The sequence below is a fragment of the Geotrypetes seraphini genome, chromosome 3 (genome assembly GCF_902459505.1).
Source record: "Geotrypetes seraphini chromosome 3, aGeoSer1.1, whole genome shotgun sequence".
Taxonomy (NCBI): Eukaryota; Metazoa; Chordata; class Amphibia; order Gymnophiona; family Dermophiidae; genus Geotrypetes; species Geotrypetes seraphini.
In genome coordinates this window covers 21643283-21665012 of record NC_047086.1, presented here as the reverse complement: position 1 = coordinate 21665012, position 21730 = coordinate 21643283, and the positions used below count along the sequence as shown (strand labels likewise).

At 39.9% G+C, this 21730-nt stretch overlaps 1 protein-coding gene across 1 annotated transcript in view; it reads right to left on the bottom strand.

Moving 5' to 3' along the window:
- PNISR (PNN interacting serine and arginine rich protein) overlaps positions 1-21730 on the bottom strand; it is a 163034-nt gene that overhangs the window by 46128 nt on the left and 95176 nt on the right. The window contains exons 3-6 of the mRNA XM_033936988.1: positions 19373-19555; positions 3920-4143; positions 3261-3432; positions 2036-2220 (exon numbers count right to left, since the gene is read on the bottom strand). Of these exons, the coding sequence (XP_033792879.1) occupies positions 2036-2220; positions 3261-3432; positions 3920-4143; positions 19373-19555 (764 nt within the window). The remainder of the gene's footprint in view (positions 1-2035; positions 2221-3260; positions 3433-3919; positions 4144-19372; positions 19556-21730) is intronic.

Genomic DNA, 21730 nt, shown 5'->3' with positions numbered 1-21730 from the left:
AAACACTGTTCACCTATGCAGGTATCTTTATATTGATTGAGATTGATTCAAATCTCACCAACCCAGCCTTTAAAATAAATCACTGTATCTTCAAACTCCAAGCCTGGGCTATGTCTGTCCAGATGAAGCTAAATGCTGCAAAAACAAAACTTTTATGGCTAGACCCCAAATTGGACTGTCTTCCTCCAACTGTAACTTTGGATTCCGGGGTCTCCCTGCAGATCGAGTTCTCTTCCAAGATATTGGGAGTTCTCAAAGACTCTTCTCTTACCTTTAAGGATCAAATAAACTCTCTTTGTCAAGAAGTGCTTTTTTAGCTTTCGAATGTTGAGGAAGGTCAGAAACCTTTTCCACCACCAATACTTCTCTGTTCTGGTCCAATCTATCATATTATCCCGGCTAGATTATGTTATCTATCTTGGCATAACAAAGACCTGCCTTCAAAGACTCCAACCGATACAAAATACCGCTGCAAAATTAATTTTTGGAAAAAGTAAATTTGACCATATGTCTTCATTGGCTTCTGGTCTATCTTAGGATTCACTTTAAATGTGCATGTATTACTTTAAAAATTTTATATGGTATCTTCATCCCTCTTGTCCCTTTATTATGGAATGCTTATAGGTTCTCCTATGCATGAGGCACCCAACAATTCAAAACTCTCCCTTTCTTCAGTGAAAGGAATCAGAGTCAAGAATTTCAGTCGATCCTTGGGTTTCAAATTTTCTCAACTATGGAACAAACTTCCTCTTATTTTAAGGGGTCCTGGTCCTTTTCAACTTTTTCGTATATTGATTGTTGATTTTTCTATACACTTGATGTAATATTTAAAATGATTAAAGATATATAAAAAAAAATAAAAAATTTAAAAACTACTCTATTTGCCAAACACTTCAGAAACTAGTCATATTATTTTCTGATTGTTACTTTTTAAAGTATTTTTTTAGTTATTGTCAACTGAGTCGAACTCCTTTCTGGCTGAAGACCCGGTATACAAAGCTAAGTTTTAGTTTAGTGAAAGCAGTTAGCTTAGCAGGGTTTAAAACAAAACAAAACAAGATTTGGATAACTTCCTAAAACAAAAGCCATAAGCCATTATTAAGATTGTCCCTTTATCTTAGCCTTTTGGAACTCAATTTGGGATCAAGTAAATTGTTTATTGGAAAAGCATGTGGCATTATCTTATGATACAGTACTATTTGGTATGTCTATGAGGAAAAAGAGCCAAATATCATCACATAACAATAAACTTTTATTGATAATGACAGGAGTCGCCATTCAGCATATCACAAGTAATTGGAAAAATTACAGTAGACAATTATAATTTCTGGTGGAACTCATTATGTCACATATATAAAATGGAAAGAGCAATAGCTATACAACAAGGAAGCTATAAGAAATTTAATAAAATTTGGGAGCCATTAACTTCTTATTGTAATGAGTAAACACCATTTTCTATTGTAATATACACCGTCTAATGTTTGGGGGGGAGGGGAGGTATATTTTACATTATTCATATTGGGGAAATAATAGAGGAATGAGGGGAGGGTGGTAATTTTATGTATTGTAAGATAAATTAGAAAGATTGTCAAGTGATGTGTTTGTGCACTTGATGTAAGATTGAAAATGAATAAAGAATTAAAAAAAAAAAAAAAGATGGGAATGCCACCAATTCCTAGAATAAGCAGTACAAAATATGCTTTACTCTTTGGGATCTTGCCAGGTATTTGTATAACCTGGGTCGGCCACTGCTAGAAACAGGATACTGGGCTTGATAGACCTGCGGTCTGTCGTAGTATGGCAGCTCTTATGTTCTTATTTGCTGGTTAGGGAACATAACCAATTTGTCTGGATTAGTCTAGCAGGACGATAAAGAAATTTAGTTAGACTGTGAGCCCACCAGGACAGGTAGGGAAAATGCTTGAGTACTTGATTGTAAACCACTTAAGATACCTAATAAAAAATAAAAGTCACTTCTTATCAACCAAGAAACATCTAGAAATGCTGAAATACACTAGTATACTCTTGTACTTACAAACTTGCTCTTCTGAGGCAAACGTGGCCCATCTCCCTCAACTTCCCCCACATTTTTTTCTTTTTTAGAAATTTGGGACCGATGCTGTACCATTTTCTCTTTTTCTAATTTCTTCTGTTTTTCTCGCTCCATTTTTTCCAGACCCTCACGAATCCAAGCAGGCAAGGTTCTGCGTTTTATAGCATCTATAGCTTCACAAGAAGAAACTTACATAATTAGCAGAAAACAAATAAAGTCATTACAAAAATACTCCATATAACAGCACCACAGAACTTTTATCATTCACTCTTGTATTTTTATATTCTGTGATTTAAACAACTTGGAAATGATGTGCAGAACATTTGCAGCAGCAGAGTATTAATAAAAGTGAGAATAAAAATTATAAAAATGATCAGGATACTTCCCAAACTCATAATTTCTTATAACCTCAGGATGGGGACCTATATTTAACATATTACAATTCATCAAATGCTTTTAATATATATAGCAGTGATGATCAATCTTTCTGTGGCCATGATCCATCCCATAATTGCAGCCAAATAAATGTCATTTGGGGTCCTGAACCTCAGCTTGGGAAGCTCTAATATACAGTGTGCTTTCCTGCTCAATGTGTTTATGTTGATACTAAACATTCCTTATATGGACTTCAAAATTCAGGGCTTTTTTTGTGCTTTTTTTTTTGGGGGGGGGGCCTTATTGTAAATTAACACTTTCCCAGGAATATAAGGGAAAACAAAAACTCTGATTTTGACATGAGTGTTTATCCCCATAAACAGAAAAAAAGTTTTGCTCTAAACAAAATAAAAGAAAGCTGTCAGCATAGAAAATAATGAATGAATTACAACTAAATTCAAAGACCAATCTAAAAATAGCAGAAATAAAATATATTTGAGCATAAGCCATTTTTACCAAACTAGGACTATAAAACACAGGAATTGCACTGCCTCTGTTCAATGAAGTGCCAGCTCAACTGCCAATCATTCCCTTCCTTGTCCTATATATTTTTCAAATGTATACACAAATGTAATCAGTTTTAGTCCCACCCCCTCTACTGCAAGCAAATATGCTCACTGTTCTTGAATCTTACCTCCTCTAACTACACATCACAACTCCTCGTCACTCAGTTTTCTTTTTTATGGATATTGCTACTTTCTTGTACCTGATGGAAGCCTATGAATTGTAATCTGACAAACACCAGAGACAAGAGAATATGGTTAAAACACACCGATTTGTGGTGGTGGCTCCGGCTTCACAGGCATTGCTATAGGAGAGCGCTGACGGTCTCGGAAGGCTGGCCTCTCTCTTCTGTTTTGTGGTGGAGCTGGAGGTCCTGGTGGACCTGGTTGCCAATAAGGAGGATGAAAGCCACCTTGAGGGGGGCCAAAAGCAGCTCCATGCTGAAAGAGCACCACAGTTGTTTACTGTTCTTCATGGCATACACACAATGGAAGCCCTAAAGTGACTCCACTCAGACTACCTAGCTTTTTAGGCTGCTGTGCAGCATGGATACTGACTGATCTAAAAATTACATTTAAAAGTCCAATTTTTTTTTTAAACATTTTAAAAACAGCAAAACACAACTGACTTGGAAATCAGATAAAATGCTTTGCAGACCCAACCATTTGCAATCAAAAACAAAAATTCAACATACTTTTGACTATTTTAGATCACAAAAGCTGATTAAGAATGACATTTGTGGATCTAGGCCCAATATGAAATTTTTTGATCCTCACATAAATGGAGCTGGATTCTGTTTTCTTTCAATCTGAATGGTGTACATGCAAAAATCTCTTTTTTACATTTGACTTCGGCATCAAGATAACACAAGCAGAATTTTCACACTCTTACTTGCTGACCTTATACTTAAAACAAAGGATTTTTCACCTGGTAATCAATCTGGTTCCCTGGGCCCACTGGAAAATTCTCAGGCGGCCCTCCAAAGTTGTGATTGTTCTGGTTAAATATGTGCCTTTTTTCAGGGGTAAATTCCCCGCTGTCCTGACTGTTGTTGTCTTCAGGTGGAGGAACAATTTCCATGGGGCCCGGGGCTGGAGGAATCCACTGCGGATCAGGAGGTGGAGGCGGGGGTTGGTGATGCATTCCCCATTCTGCTCAGGATTTAGTCATGAAAAGGTTTCAGTAATTAGTTAAAAACAATAATGATACACCTTTCTCCTTGGTAGTGAGGGCCATCAGGAATCAGTACACAATTTTTTATTGGCCTTACCAAATACAGCAAAGTATGTAACGAAAGAGGGTGCTAATTCCCATAATTCCCTTCTTCAATCTAAAAGGTGGTCTGAAATGCTCATCCTTGATTCCACATGCAAATGCCAATTTCAAAGTAGCAACAACACAAAATGAAAGAATGCTTTTCTATCCTAAACCCTAACTTCTGGTGCTAGTCTGATGATATTGTTTTTTCTTCTATGGCTCAGGTTTTTCTAAATAATAGTCAATAGTAATACCCTACAACTTAAAGACATTTACTTCAAATAATTCCGTATAACCACCTTTTTGAGTCACTACTTGCAATTAGCATGGAGTCTTTAAAAAGCTCTTTTTCTTAACCTTATAAGCTTAGCTTTTCACTCATTGTACCTAAAGTGACTTAAAAAGTCTTCACGTCCTTGTATATTTTTTAAAATTGGTATCTAAAAAATGCAATGCAGAATGCATTAAAGTAGGTATTTGCTTTACTGATCTACACAACATATTCTGCACCCTAAACAGAAAATCTAGAAATACTGAAAAGTTAAGAATAAAAAACCAAGAAGTCTTGACTGCATAACCACACCCTTGACTCAGGTCTTGATGGAAGCCAAGAAGTTTGACTGCATAACCACACCCTTGACTCAGGTCTTGATGGAAGCCACCTTGTGCAACAATAACAGCCACAGTCATTTAGGATAGGCATTTATCAACCTTGCACAAGAGGATAGTAACAGTGAGTTGGGAAAGGATATAAAATGTGGAAAAATCCTTGGATAGTTTTTGCCCATTCTTAGCAGAATAACTCAAGCTCTTTCAAGCTGTTTGAGAGCAGATATCACACCAGCTACTAGACCAGGGGTGTCAAAGTCGGTCCTTGAGGGTCACAATCCAGTCGGGTTTTCAAGACTTCCCCAATGAATATACATGAGTTCTATTTGCATGCACTGCTTTCATTGTATGCTAATAGATCGCATGCATATTAATTGGGGAAATCCTGACATCCCGACTGGATTGCGGCACTCGAGGACCGACTTTGACATCTGTGTACTAGACAGTTCAATTAGTCTTTCACCCACCCCACCCTGAGGCAGCGGGGGCAACATGAAGGCATCCATCTTAGGGATTAGCTAGCACTTCTCGACTTCAAGCAACAGGGAATAGAACCTCTCGAGAGTCTTAGCACCCCCACAAGGCCCCTTCTGGGCTCTCTCCACTAATATCAAGTGTGTGAGAACCTTTGGTGGCTTCTCCAGGGACTTCAAAAAGAGGACCCCCTTCATTAGGCTCTGGTGTGGAGTGGAAGTACCAACAAGAATAAGCCTCTGAAACTGAGTCAATAAGGCTAGGAAGTTCTTGGTTGACCTGCAAGCAAGTCTCCTCTTCCTCCATTTGGTGGTGGTGATAGAGGCAGCAATATCCAATCCCACATCCATTGTGGGTTCCCTAAGAGAAAAGTGGAACCTCCAGGCTTTCCAAATGTGCCATAGCCCTCTTCTTTGGACCTCTCTCAAGACCCCAGAACGGATTTTTGCTGGCATGGGAGATGGGGGTTTACGGTGGCATAAGGAAGTGGGCATTCCTTCTGATTCCATTCTGGCTTGTTGGGGGAGGGGCATCGGCAGGGAGGGCTATCATCGGTGGGACGGGGACTGGAATAGCATTTTTTAAAATGGGGTAGATATTATGCATTTGTAACACATGCACAACATCTGTGCCATTAAAAAAAAGAAAGAAAGAAAAAAGCCCCAACAGCTGAATGGCAGGAGGCTGCTTTGGGGCTTTCTCCTGCCACTCAGCTGTTAGGGCTTTCCCAAACCGGCTCTGCACATGTGTCAGTTGCTCTCAGAGTGACTGATCGGAAGGGACCTCCGTGCAAATAATTTGCATGCAAACCTCTTGGAATATCAATCGCTTTTCCAGAGTTGGCCAAAACATCAGCCATTTTTATCTCCACAAGTCTAATTGTTCAATAAAAATAAAAATAAAAAACTCACATTAAAGTGCACTAAGTGCTGTGAACATGTTAGATTATGAATTAGAATTATAAAGTGCTCAGTCACCAACCAAACAGTGTCATAAAAAATGCCTACAATGGTTGTAGAGAGGGACCATCATAGCTGGCATTTTTTATGACACTGTTTGGTTGGTGACTAAGCACTTTATTTAATTCTTTATTTAATTTTCAATTACATTTCCAAGCATAAACATCTTGAACAGAAAGAATGGCAGAAATAAAAACATACATACAAATAGTATGAATTAAAGAAGAAACTTAAATACAACGAGGAAATAACAACAATTCCTATCATTCTCAAGTCCTCTATTTTAGAGATCCAAAATTCAATGAAAAAAAATTACAACATAGAAATTGGTTCAAATCCTATTTCTACAACCGAACTTCATCCGTTAGATTTAACAATGAAGAATCTTCTATTTTTACCTCAACTTTTGGAATCCCTCAAGGATCCATTCTGTCTCCCCTACTATTTAACATTTTTTTATCACCACTCCTAGAAATTTGTCAGGCAACAGGTTTCATCCCTTTTTCATACGCGGATGATATCCAATTGATTCACCCTGTAGATCCCGAAAGCGACACTGACATCTTCTCTATTAATCAAAAATTAGAATTAATACATAACTGGTTGAACTCAAACAAACTAGCTCTGAATATTAACAAAACAAAATCCATTCTATTTAAATGGAAAAAAGATATTTCACTCATAAAACCTTTTCTTATTAATAATATACCTATCAGCACGGAACCTACAGTTAAAATTCTTGGAGTGCTTTTCGATAATAACTTATCCTATCATGAACACATCTCTTCCATTGTTAAACATTGTTTCTACAAACTTCGACAGATAAGATCAATCTCCAAATTTCTCTATCCTTCATCTTTAAAGATTTTAATCCATTCATTCATCATAACAAAAATCGACTACTGTAACGCCCTTTTTCTAAATATCAGCCAAAAAGAAAAAAGAAGACTGCAAATCATTCAGAACACGGCCATAAAGTTAATCTACAATGCAAAAAAATTCGATCACGTCTCCCCATTATTAATTGACGCGCATTGGTTACCAGTTAACCATAGGATCCTCTACAAGCTGATGTTCCTAATTTTTAAGTCCCTCACATTCAGCGAACCACAATTTATTTTAAAATCACTTATCCCATACAAACCCCAAAGATCTTTGCGCTCATCTAATCAAAATTTATTAACTGTGCCATCATTAAAAGTCATCGGAACAAGAAGAGCTGAGATGTTTACTGTTGCAGGGCCACAATGGTGGAACTCCCTTCCCCATTACATCAGAATTGAAAGTGATATCCTAACATTTAAAAAGCTTTTAAAATCTTATTTATTTAAGGACGCCTTTGATTTATAATTTAACTAAAGGACGCCTTTAATCAATTTTTATGCAAGAAAAACTTTGAAAATTTTACCCTACCTTTCGTTCTTTCCTGGTTTTTTGTTTTTTTCTTCTCCCCCATTGTAACTTTACCCTCCTACCCTATCTTTCATGTGAGTCTTAATTGATTTTATTGTAATTAGGTTAAAGTTTCTATATTATATTATTATGTACATCGCCTAGAATTTCGAAATAGGCGATTCATCAAATGTGAAATAAAACTTGAAACTTAGATAACTAAGAAAAATTAACGATAAAGCAATAACCTATGATGATGGAAGGAAGTTATCTTCATTAAAATGATGTCACCTATTCTTTGTCAAGGCGTTTAAGAGACAAAAATCCAGTCAACTGGGATGGATCATAAAAAACATTTGAAAGATTTGTATCCGATTATGCACTTGCATGGATATCGTAAAAAGAAAACTCCTCCTATAGCTGTAACTGCAGGTCTCATCAACAGGAACTCTCGTCTTCTTCTCTGGGTGTCTTTAGAGACATCAGGAAACATTAATATTTTATGTCCCAAAAATTTTTTTGATTTATTTTTAAAGAATAATCTCAATATCCAATCTCTATCAGGAGCTAAGGCAACTGTTATCAAAATGTTGATGATTTCACAATTTTCTCCTCAGAAGTTTCCAATAATTCAGTGACATTAAGAGATTTATCTTGACCATTTTGGTCTGGATCTGTTTGTTCCTGGATTTTCCTTTCCGGAAGATAATATACCCTAACAAAGGGAGGTAATGATTGTTCTGGAATATTCAGAACATCCAGAAAATATCTCTTTAACATATCTCAAGGATTTATCAAAGGGTCTTTAGGAAAATTTAATATCCTCAAATTGTTAAAGACTGAGCACTTTATAATTCTAATTCATAATCTAACATGTTCACAGCACTTAGTGCACTTTAATGTGAGTTTTTTTGTTTTTTATTTTTATTGAACAATTAGACTTGTGGAAATAAAAATTTCTGTATTTTTCATTCTAACACAAGCAATTATTATATCAGCTCCTGGAATTGGTTTAGTATTTTGACCAAAATTCAGCCAACAGCCCTAACCCACATGGTCTTAACAGCCCTGTTTTGTACATCTAGTCCAGACACTAAAAGCTCAGGAGTGGCATTGTCTCACACAAGGGTCTCAATAATTAAGAGAACAATACTATGTATCCAGCCCCCACTGATACCCAAAGCAAGCTGGGTGGGAGTACAGTAGTCCCTTCTTCAAGGTTCTCTGTCCCTGGGGACAGACAAGGGAGAAGAGGAGAAAGCAACTGCTGCTCTAAAATAGCCCATCGCAAGCCAGGCAAAAGGGAACTTCTAGCAGCTATGCTGAATTGCAGGTTCCCACAGACTGCAATGTCTGCCAGCTAGCATGCCCAATCAAATAGTCAGCCTGCCCAGACTGGTGCAGCCCTGCTCTCCCTGGATTTCCGTGGTGCCTCTGGGTCTTTCCTCTCCCCCACCCCAAAATCATACTTGCTTGCTCTCTCTCTTTTTTTATCCTAGACTACCTAAAGCCACAGGGAACCTAGCCTGACTGCTGGCCGGAAGCTATTGAGCTACCTCTGTGCTCAACTGATCCAGGCTAATGGACAAGGGCCAGGAGGTTGTTTGGCCTAGTATTGTGGTTAATCCTTTATTTGGCATTGTTGCTCAGAAGCAACGTGTGTTTTCTTTGGTTCTTATGGGAGATCTGCATCTTCAAATGTTTGTTGCTAGGCACTGTTGCTCTCGCTCAGTATCAAGTTACATGTAGCAGTCGTTTCACATCTGCCAATTAAGAACCTGTGCACCGGGGAGCTAGGCCTAAGATTAGCACCAGCCTGAACAAAAGGAGGTACAGAAATACAGCTTGTTGGAGGTAACGAAATAATGAAAAGTTCCAGCAGAGCATATGCCTGTAACAGTGATGTTACTGGAAGTTTCAGCTATCTACTTCCATCTGCAGGTAGGAAAGGGAATGGCATGGTTAGGCAGACTAGATAGACCATATATTTTTATCTGCCTTCATAATCCCACTTGTCAAGACTGAAATCCCTGAGATGCTAAAGATTTGGGTTTGCTATTGCAAATGGTGTGAAGAATTATGCAACAAAAGCTTTTTGGTTTTTTACTCTTAATTATTTTTTTTGAATGTTTACATCATTATCTTGCACAGTGCAAGTCTTTTACTGATGTACACTACATACTCTAAATTAAAATTAAACAAATTCCTACCTTAAAAATACAATTCAATATGCATTGGACAGCAGCATATGAGAAAATGAACAAAGTAAAGATACTTGCATAAAAACCTCTTAATGAAGCTGGAAAAGGTTAACATACTCATCCCTTAACTTTATGTGACTGTCATAACTGTGATATCAGTCAGTTCTACAGTATGAAATATCCCCCTCCTGAGCCCATAGACTCATGCTTTCAAGGATCTCTAGATGGCATATGAAAACTTATTTTAATTGGGAAATTCACTTTTACAAAATGTTTTTATAGCATTGCAGATGTTTTATTTTTGGTGGTTCAAGAAAAGATAGAGTTCAAAAGGGACAAAGCCAATTGCATCACACAGAAAACCTATGCTTAATTTCTGATCGTCTTTTACTCTCATGCAAACTTGGGATTTTGTAGAGGTCATAACTAGAGGAAAAAAAGGAACTTCAGTCACTGCACAATGGCAGTATATGTTGGCAGCATTTTTAGGATCCCTGACTGCAGGATTCCAGAAGAAGCCATAGCTTATTGCCCTAGTCAAGGACTGCTGCTATAATTACTATATCAGGTGAGCTGAGAAGGGATACAGTTGTGAATTAAGATTCTTTCCTAGCACTGAATTTCAGCCCCTTGTTTAACAGCTGTAAGCTCAAACAGCAGGAGGAATTGCCAGACTCAAAATCAAAACTAAACTAACATACTCTTTAAAATATTAAAGCTTTATTGGGTCACTTTCTACATAATATCCATTTAAGTTTACACTTTCCAGGGCATATAACTGAGTGCTATAAAGATCAGCAAGTTTCAGTGGGCTGTGCAGATTTTTTTTAACAATTCCATCGAATTGTAATACTAAAAATGTTTCAAAAAAAAAATACATAAGGTAAAAACTGTACAGTTCTACAAGGAAGTTGTAAATTAGCTACTTAAAAATGGGGGGTCAATATTCCAAATCTATTATAAAGCATACAATATTTAAAATCAGGCTACACTTAATAAAATAATGTATTATCAATGTCATGTATCTAGGAATGTATCCTTGCCTGTAATATGAAAATCTCTTCTTCATCTAAAGGGAGGATAACTTTCTCCATAAAACAAAAGTATTCTACAAAAGGTGATTTACTTTTTAAAGAACCTTTTACAACTTCATTAGGAAGTTCTATGTAAACCATTGAGTTACTGCTTAAAAATCCAAAAGTACAAAGGAAAAAAGCTACCAACACTTTCCAAAGGTCAATCGACCAGCTTGAAACAAGACAAAGAGAAAGGCTATTTTAAAATGATGTTTAGGGAAAAAGACAAGGAATAAGCTAGTTAATCTTAATCAGTACAAGACACTTCTCACTGATCACTCATTCTACCCCTAAAAATATACCTATGAAACTGAATGCTGGAAGGTTCTAGCTGATGAAGGAAAAAACCCCAAAAACCAACCATCTCAAAGGCAAGTTTAATGGCACTACACAGGACAACTTAATTTTTTGCTAGAACTTCTCCGTTCTAAATCCATGCATCATCATCAAGGGTCTACTAACATTAAAAGAGATTATGTACTTATCCTGGTAAGCTCTTTTCCAGTAGACATTTTCCAGTGAGACATTCTAGATCAGGGGTAGGCAATTCTGGTCCTTGAGAGCCACAGGCAGGTCAGATTTTCAGGATATCCACAATAAATATGCATGAGATAGATTTGCATCTCAAGGAGGCAGTGTAAGCGAATCCATCTCATATATATTCATTGTGAATATCCTGAAAACCTGACCTGCCTGTGGCTCTCAAGGACCGGAATTGCCTACCCCTTTCTAGACAGCAGGGTTATTTCCCCATAGCCATGTGCTGCTGCAGAAGGAATCCACTCCGGATTTTTCACTCTGCCTCTGTTGTATTTCACTGGGCTCTCTAGCTCCACCTTCAGTTAGTACCCAAGTACATAGAGCCACCCAATACACATGAAGTAGAGGCACCTGTAGCAGCAGGTTTAAACAAATTGTTCTGCTCAAAAACAGTACCAATAATCACCAACACTGGCTTCACATGAGCTCAAACTACTCCCCATCCAAGAGCCAACTTGGAGAAGCATAAACAGGCGCAGGAAGGAATGGGCAGGAGTCTAGAATGTCTCACCTATCTATTGGAAAAGAGCTTACCAGGGTAAGTACATAATCTCTTTTTTCAGTGTAATAGGCAAGACATTCTATCCAGTAGAATTCTTATACCGGCGTGGCTCACTGTAGAGGTGAAGGAAGTGATCAGAGACAAGAAAACTTCGTTTAAGGAATGGAAAAGGTCAAAAACAGATAAAAACTGGAATAAGCACAAACAACATCAACGCAGGTGCCATAAGGCGGTACAAGGGGCCAAAAGAAACTATGAGGAAAAAATAGCCAAAGAGGCGTAAAACTTCAAGCCGTTTTTTCGATATATTAAGGGGAAACGACCCGCGAAGGAAGCGGTGGGGCCATTGGATGACCGTAGAATAAAAGGAGTGCTAAAGGAGGACAAAGAAATTGCCGACAAACTGAACACATTTTTTGCGTTTGTATTTACTGAAGAGGATATACACAGCATACCGGAACCTATCAGGCTATATGCTGAAAACGAAGACAGGAAACTGACAGGGTTGACAGTCTAGAAGAGGTATGCAAGCAGATTGATAGGCTTAAGAGCAATAAATCCCCAGAACCGGATGGCATCCATCCGAGGGTCATCAAGGAACTGAAAGGGACTCAGTGCTTGGGCCAATCCTATTTAATATTTATATCAATGACCTGGAAGACGGAATATCCAGTGAGATCATTAAGTTTGCAGACGACACAAAGCTATGCCGGGCAATCAGATCGCAGGAGGATAGCGAGGAACTCCAAAGCGACTTGTATCAGTTAGAGAAATGGGCAGAGCAATGGCAGATGAAGTTCAACGTGGAGAAATGCAAAGTAATGCATTTAGGTAGTAAGAATAAGGAATACGAGTATAGAATGTCAGGCGCAACTCTGGGTAAGAGCGAACAAGAAAAGGACCTGGGTGTACTGATAGATAGGACCCTGAAGCCGTCGGCACAATGCGCGGCAGCGGCAAAGAAAGCAAACAGAATGTTAGGCATGATAAAGAAAGGAATCACGAGTAGATCGGAGAAAGTCATAATGCCGCTTTATAGAGCAATGGTCAGACCACACTTGGAATACTGTGTCCAACATTGGTCTCCCAACCTAAAGAAGGATATAAAACTGTTGGAGAGGGTGCAGAGACGAGCAACGAAGTTAATAAGAGGTATGGAGAACTTGGAATATGAGGAACGACTCAAGAAACTGGGACTGTTCTCCCTTGAGAAGAGGAGGCTGCGAGGGGACATGATCGAGACGTTCAAAATGCTGAAAGGCATCGATAAAATAGAGCAGGAAAATAAATTATTTACATTGTCCAACGCGACACGGACAAGAGGACATGGTTTGAAGCTAAGGGGGGACAAGTCCAGGACAAATGTCAGGAAGTACTGTTTTACGCAGCGAGTGGTAGACGCCTGGAATGCTCTCCCAAAGGAGGTTATTAAGGAATCCACTGTGCTGGGATTCAAAGGCAAATTAGATACACATCTCCTTATGAGAGGCATAGAGGGATATGGGTGACTAAAACTACATCAGGTGTATACCTGACTGGGCCTCCGCGTGTGCGGATCGCCGGACTCGATGGACCATGGGTCTGATCCGGAGATGGCAGTTCTTATGTTCTTATGTTATAGCTTAACTGCTTCAGCTAATAGCCAATCTGTCGATCAAATCGGGAAAGATTCTGGAAGACTGGAATGTTTGAGGGGAGTTCCGTGAAACTACAGACCGGTGAGTCTGACCTCGGTACCGGGAAAGATGGTAGAGGCGCTGATAAAGGACTACATCATTGATCACCCTGACGGACACGATCTGATGAGGACCAGCCAGGACGGTTTCAGTAAAGGCAGATCTTGCCTGACGAACTTGCTGCACTTCTTCGAGGGAGTAAACAGGCGGATAGACAAAGGCGACCCAGTCGACATTGTATATCTGGATTTTCAGAAGGCGTTCAACAAAGTTCCACATGAACGACTACTTCAGAAAATTGCATACCATGGAATAGAGAGTGAAATACTCACGTGGATTAAAAACTGGCTGTAGCATAGGAAACAGAGTGTGGGGGAAAATGGACAATTCTCAGACTGGAAGAGTTTCACCAGCGGGGTGCCGCAGGTCTCGGTGCTTGGACCTGTGCTCTTCAACATCTTTAGAAATGATCTGGACATTGGTACGACGAGTGAGGTGATTAAATTTGTGGACGATATGAAGTTATTCAGAGTAGTAAAGACACAGGGGGATTGTGAAGATCTGCAACGTGACAATCAAGCTCGAGAAATGGGCATTGACATGGCAAATGAGGTTCAATGTGGATAAGTGCAAAATGATGCATGTTGGGAACAAAAATCTCATGCATGAATACAGGATGTCCGGGGCGGTACTTGGAGAGACCTTCCAGGAAAGGGGCTTGGGAGTTCTGATCAACAAGTCCATGAAGTCAACTGCACAATGTGCTGCAGCGGCAAAAATGATGAACAGAATGCTAGGAATGATCAAGAAAGGGAATCACGAACAGATCAGAGAAGGTTATCATGCCTCTGTACCAGGCCATGGTGTGCCCTCACCTGGAGTACTGCGTCCAGCACTGGTCGCCATACTTGAAGAAGGGCACGGTACTACTTGAAAGGGTCCAGAAAAGAGCAACTAAAATGGTTAAGGGGATGGAGGAGTTGCCGTACAGTGAGAGATTGGAGAAGCTGGGCCTCTTCTCCCTTGAAAAGAGGAGACTGCGAGGGGACATGATCGAAACATTCAAAATACTGAAGGGAATAGACTTAGTAGAGAAAGATAGACTCTTCACCCTCTCCAAGGTCCCAGGAAAGGAAAGGCTGCTTAACCGGTGGTCTGACACGAAGAGCTCCCTTCAGAAAATTAGCAACATCAGGATGAGACGTCCACAAGTGGGGAGGGAGGGGAGCAGAACTGTAGGTAGAAGGCCGGGAAGCCTGTAGCCATTATACTGTCATCAGTAGCCCTGTGAAGATATCTGCGACGTGGCACTTGCATACGCTCACTGTGAGCCATGACATTAGAATGACCAGAACCCCAGGAGGGTCTGTGTTTGCAATCAGACAGATTCTTAGGGCAATGGTCCATCCCAGAATCCATTTGGTTGAGCTAAAGTAGCTTTGGAAGCAGCAGGCAGAGATGAAATACGCTGATAGCTCTGCCAAACCTGCTTAAGATTATACAATGCAACAGCCATATAATCTGTCTCTGCCAGAAAAGATTGAGGAATGGGAACCACCACCTCACTCTCCAATGTGCACATATGAGAAAGACAGGCGCATTGAGACAAAAGCCTTCGCCAAAGAAGCATTAATGCTTAAAGCAGATGCGTAAAAGTGTTTCCTGAGAATCATAAACACCTGGCGGTCCTACATATCCTCTAACACTACATCACCTACACTGGGGAGAGAGGTGCATTTATCCACCTGCACCACCAAAGAATCCACCCTGGACTGATCCAAAAACTGCTGACACTCCTGTGCCAGAGGATACCAGCGTGACATAGCTCTAGCAATTTTCAGAGCACCCTCCAGAGCATCAACTGCTCCGAAACCAGAACACACATATCAGGATGCCAGGGGAAGGTAGCAGACTGCAAGCAAACATTACAAAGGCAGGATGAAGAAGTGGATGGAGATGCTGAGTGACCAAAAAGACCTCCTTCAAAGATAGAAAAATAAGGTCCAGCAAAGCTGCAAAATACAAATAAGTACAGCAAAGCTGCAAATACAAATAAGCACAGAATTAAGAACGCATTTCCAGGCTCCAAAAACCTCAAAGGGATCGATAGATCTAGCACACAGTCCCCGATCTCCCATCCCGGGAAGTGCTGCACCTGCAAATAAGGGGCCAGCAAGCAAGTCATCTGCATCAGGATTCACCAGATCAGGGTCAGGCAGCACAAGCACAGTGGCATGGCAAAGTGAATTGAAATCCAACTAAGAATTGAAGACATGTCCAAAGGAATAACGCCACTGATAGACGCCGTGGAGGTAGATTGGCACTGCATAGGGAGAGAACACCGGTTCTGAGATGCAGACCACAAAAGTTTAAAAATTCATAAAATTATCTGGCTCCAAGGGAACTGACTAAATTTTGCGTTTCCTAGGCTGCGAAGGATCCGCAGCCCGGTAGACGGAATTACCAGCCGAGTTGAGTCGAGACCTGAAAGTCATGCTGAGGTGGTCATCTGCTTCAGCAGGAGAGAAGCTAAGCTGAACGCTGCAGCCTCCCACAGCTGTTTCACTTCGTGCAAGAGCACTCTAAAAATGCTAAATTTACACAATCCTCACAAGAGGCCACATGAGAAAAGCCCAAAGACTCCATCCCAACAAGTTTCCAGGTGAAATTTGCAGATTTGAAGAAGCAGGGAGCTTTAGAAAAAAAGATGAAAAAATCCAAGATGGTGGCTGTCAAAAATTAGCACCAAAATTGTGATCTTTTTCACACTTCTCAAACTCTAAAAACAGCGATTTTAGGATTTTTCAGGAGGGGAAACATTTAGAAACACTCAAAACCTCATTTTCGAACCTCTCCCGATTCCTCTCACGTGCTGTCAAGCCTGTGTACTCACTGTGATCATTCAGAATATGTGCTGTAGACTGCTTTTAGCTCTCTCACAGTAGCTGGATGAAAAAATTCACTGCCACACTGCTGGGAAAGGATATGTAAAGCTGATATCCTTCTTCCTTTGCTAAGGAATTATCAGCATCCTTCTTCCTTAGCAAAGGAAGAAGGATGCTGATAATTCAACTCGACCTCTCTGCCGCATTTGTCTTGGTAGACCACACCATACTTCTTCAGATACTAGAAGCCATAGGGATCTCAGGCGGGGTCTACAATTGGTTCCAAGGTTTCCTCAAAACAAGAACATACAGAGTAAAAACAAAAGATCTTATATCTGCCCCCTGGTCTAACCCCTGTGGAGTTCCTCAAGGGTCACCACTGTCGCCCATGCTCTTCAACCTCTTCTTATCCTCCCTTGGTACTATGCTAGACAACCTAGAAGTAACTTCATTCAGCTACGCAGATGACATAACCATACTCCTCCCCTTCGACTCACCAAACTCCACTTCAACAGACAACCTGAAAAAAATACTAGAAGCAGTGGAAAAATGGATGTTAGACCACAAATTGAAGCTCAACCTGGACAAAACAAAATTTCTATTGCTTGAAAAGGACAAAACCCCATCCATTACCGAACTAGAAATAAACGCCACCAAATACCCCATACAGCCCGCTCTTAAACTCTTAGGAGTAACGATAGACAGACGCTGCACCTTGCCAGTTCAAATAAACAAGATCACTCAAAAAGCATTCTTTACCATGCGCAATCTACAAAAAATAAGAAAATTCTTCGAAAAAGAGCAGTATAGACTCAATAGTCCAATCCCTAATCCTAAGTCTAGAGGACTACTACAATATCCTCTACCTACCATGCCCCACAAACTTAATAAAACAATTACAGACTGTACAAAACACAGCCCTCAGACTGATCTATTCACTTGGAAAATTCGATCACATCACCAATGCCTACCTAGATTCTCACTGGCTACCTATACAAGCTCGTATTCAATTCAAATTTTACTGCCTATTATTCAAAGCATTAAACGGAACTGCACCCACCCATCTAATCAACCACCTAAATCGGAACCTCTCATCCAGACAAAGGAGAACCCAGTCCCCATTTTCCTACCCTCTTTTCAAAGGAACTCAGCGCAAAAGGATGTATGACTACCTACCAGCAACTCAAGCAGCAAAACTGGACCCCCTAATCTCCAACCTGCTGATAGCAACAAGTGACTTTAAATCTTTCCGAAAAGAAATCAAAACCCTGTTATTCAAAAAATTTATCCAGATATCTTAACTCCCTCTTCCTTCCCCCCTCCCGATATCTCTCCCCTCAACCTCTCCTCTCTTCCTGTAATATTCCCCTAAAACTCAAAACATCCAGCATCCACTACGTAACTTCTCTGAAACGTAACCCTTATTCTTCTACCTATCTTTTAATCCCTCCTCACAACTCTATTACGTAATCAGCTCCTCAAATTGTAATTTTTCCTGGAAATGTCCAGTCATCTTCTGATGTAATCCGCCTTGAACTGCAAGGTACAGGTGGAATAGAAGTCAGTAATGTAATGTAATGTAATGATATTCGGGCTGCCAGTCAGACTTTATGTCTGACTACACCTTCACCCCTGCGGAACATTGAATGTGCACAGGGAGGCACGATGATGCAGCTGGCACCCTGTGAGACCTCGCCAAGCCTCCTACGTGCACCCAACAACCTGCTCTTGACTCCTGATTAACAGAAGGTGAAACCACATCAGGGATATTCCTGAGCTCCACAGAAAACTAGGCAGGCTGGCTAACAGGTATCCAGTGGGATCAGCCTGTCAGCTACCGACCGGTCTGCGACTTCTCAAGCAGTCAGAGCTTCAAAATTGCACCAAGCACTAATTTATCTGAAAAGGGAACAAAATTGCATTAAATTAAAATAACAAAATGGGGAGAGCAGAATAAACACTCCTGCAGACAGGCATGCATACAGAAGGAACGAACTGAAGGTGGAGCTAGAGAGCCAAGTGAAGTATAACAGAGGCAGAGTGAAAAATCCGGAGTGGATTCCTTCTGCAGCAGCACATGGCTATGGGGAAATAATACTATCATCTCTAAAATGTCTCATCTATTGTACTGGAAGATTGCTTTAGTTGACATACCAGGTCAAAACAAATCGATAAAATTGTATAAATTGTCAATTTTGCTTTTGGTGGTTAATTTCAGTTGGTATTTTTCCATTACATAATTTGCCATGGGATTTTGCACAGCTTACTTTGTACTGGTTAATCAAGTTCAAAGAATTATCAAAATAGATGGCTAAAAATTGTACATTAACTACCAATCTAACAATGTGAATTCAGTTTCTAACCTCTACTGCAAAACATTTTGCTATTTCTATAGTTTTTCATTTTTCAAGACTTTAGGTACAAACCCAGAGTGTATTACAGTGGGTTTGTTTGGAATTAAAAAAAATATTAGTGGTTGTGGAGAATACAAAAAACAAGTTAATCAGAAATATTTAAAAAATATGAACCTAACAAAACATCAAATCTTTACAAAAGTTTATTTCCACAGTAAATCATGGCATTTCAAAAGAATGAGAACATTATAATTCATGTGAGAATTACAAATACTGTATATGCAGATATTCAACACACATAGAATACTAGCATAAACTGTGGTAATACTTCAGATCAAATCCCAGTTCACAAAAAATACCATCACAAAATCAACCAGATATCTTTATTTAGATTTAAAAAAAATAGACAAAACAAGATTTTTTTTTTTTTTTTTTGCTAAAAGCCGAATACGAACCTGGCTGCCATACTCTGTTGAAGTTAGGATCTGGCTGAAAATTCCCATGGCTGTTTGGAGGTGTTTCAACTGGGGCAAGGTCTTGACCATTTGGTATAACTGCTGGAGGTTCTACTACGTTTTGATTTGTAGCTTCCCTTTGGGCAATCCATGCTTGAGCTAATGCAGCCCAGTCGATTTGGCCTAAAACAATTGGATGAAGCAGTACTCAGCATTTCCATTTATTATATTATATGGTTTAAAGCTCTTAAATTTCATAGCTTTGCAACTGCTCTGTGCATGAGATAACTTCTGAGGTATCTGATATACTTACAAGAGGGAAAAGCCATACTGATATGATAAAACAGAAAAGATATCCATTTTAAACCCAACTTACAAGATTCAGATCTTCAACTGTGTTGTAGTGTATAATAAATATCTTCTTAGCCAAGCTTAAAGATTTAAAACCCACATGGCTGGCTGGCACCAAATTGTATGTATGATGCCCCCCAGTTCATTAATCTTTTGGCATGCTCTAGAGCAGTGGTCTCAAACTCGTGGCCAACCAGATACTATTTTGAGGCCCTCAGTATGTTTATCATAATCACAAAAGTAAAATAAAACAGTTTCTTGATCATATGTCTCTTTAGCTATAAATTACAATATTATTATTAAGACTTAGCCAAAAGGAAAGATTTATAAACTATGAAGAGTTTTACCATATGCAAAATGATCATTTCTTTAATAAGACATTAACTATTTTTTCTGAGGCCCTCCAAGTACCTACAAATCTAAAATGTGGCCCTGCAAAGGGTTTGAGTTTTGAGAACACTGCTCTAGAGGTAGAGGATGCACATGTATATCTAGTGAAGCCAGTGTTACTCCAAAAGGAGGACTCTGAGACTGCACCTTACAGAAGGCACCCCTACAGCCACCAAGGGCTCCCACAGTCATCTAATGTTCCATTCAGTAAGGTATCAAGGCTGGAAGGCAATAACAAGGAGAAAGTCCAAAAACTCACTCCAGGAAACAGGATCAATTTTGTAAAACACTGTCATGCTTCAGCCCTTAATAGTCACTTTTATACTTTCATTACTACTACTATTTATCAATTCCATAGAGCTACTAGACCTACGCAGTGTCCAGTATCAATGACTAGAACTTAAGGTAAAATTTAGTCTTAACTGAATTTCCTTTTCTTGATTACTGCTAAACCAGTGCAGACCAGAGAAGCCAAAAATTTCAATGTCATCCCTAGTATATTGAATAGTGCAGCATGGAACGTGTCAATATACGAATGTCAAAGCAAGTGTTTACAGAATTATGTGTACCAAACCAAAGAACTCCTCCAAACAAGGAAAGTTATGCAGAGGAGGCTTGGGCTACTCTCAGCAATGGAACTCTGCTCCCATGCAAAGCTGAGTTGCACTCTGCAGTTTGAACCTGAGTTGTGTTTCATATTCTGAGCTGGACCCCACACCAGGTCTGAAGACATGCTCCTCCATCAGATGCAGAGCCGAAATAGAGGACTGCTCAGCAGGAAAATGCTACACCCAACATTAAAGATAGACAGAGGTATGCTCTAGTAGCACAAAAAGAGTCGAGGTCCCTGATAAGAATGAAACTGCTGCTCCTACAGCCATGCCGATCCCTTAAAACAAGAGTCATGCTCAACACACTGGGCTGAAGCTGCACTCCACATACAGTGATAAAGCTGTGCTTCCCAGAAAACCACGAAGCTATACAGTATTTCAAAGGCAGAGACAAAACCGCACTTCAACTACAGATGAGGCCACAGATTGCGCACAGATATGAAGATGCGCACCATAGGCTGAGCATGTGATGACGCCGAGGTCCACAAACAGTGATATAGATGTGCACAACATACAGAGGTGACTCTGGATTCCACCTACAGGAAGAAGCTGTGCTCCACATTCTGAGAGGAATTTGTGTTCTTCTTGCAAGATTGACACTGTGCTCTACACATAGAAGGAAAGTACATTCCCCCCTCCATATTTACAGGTTCGGCACTCGTGACCGATTATTCGCTGTTTTTATCCCCCTCCTGGATCTTGTTGCAACTTTCTTTTTAAAGCCTCCACAACTTACTTAGGGCCGAGAGACCCACCCCTGTCTCCCAGACCCCTTCACAACTTACTTTTTAAAGTCTGGTGGTCTAGTAGTGAAGCAGGGCATGAGCGATCTTCCTATGTTCCTGCCCCGGGCAGAGCCACAAGCATAAATGGCAGAATATGTACAGACTGACTGTTTTTAAGCATAGTAAGAGACATGGTCACAATTGGGTCTGGAGGAGGTTTGAGATGTGGGTGAGAACTTTGTAAAGATTGTGGGGTTGGAGGGGAGGAGACTAGGAATTAT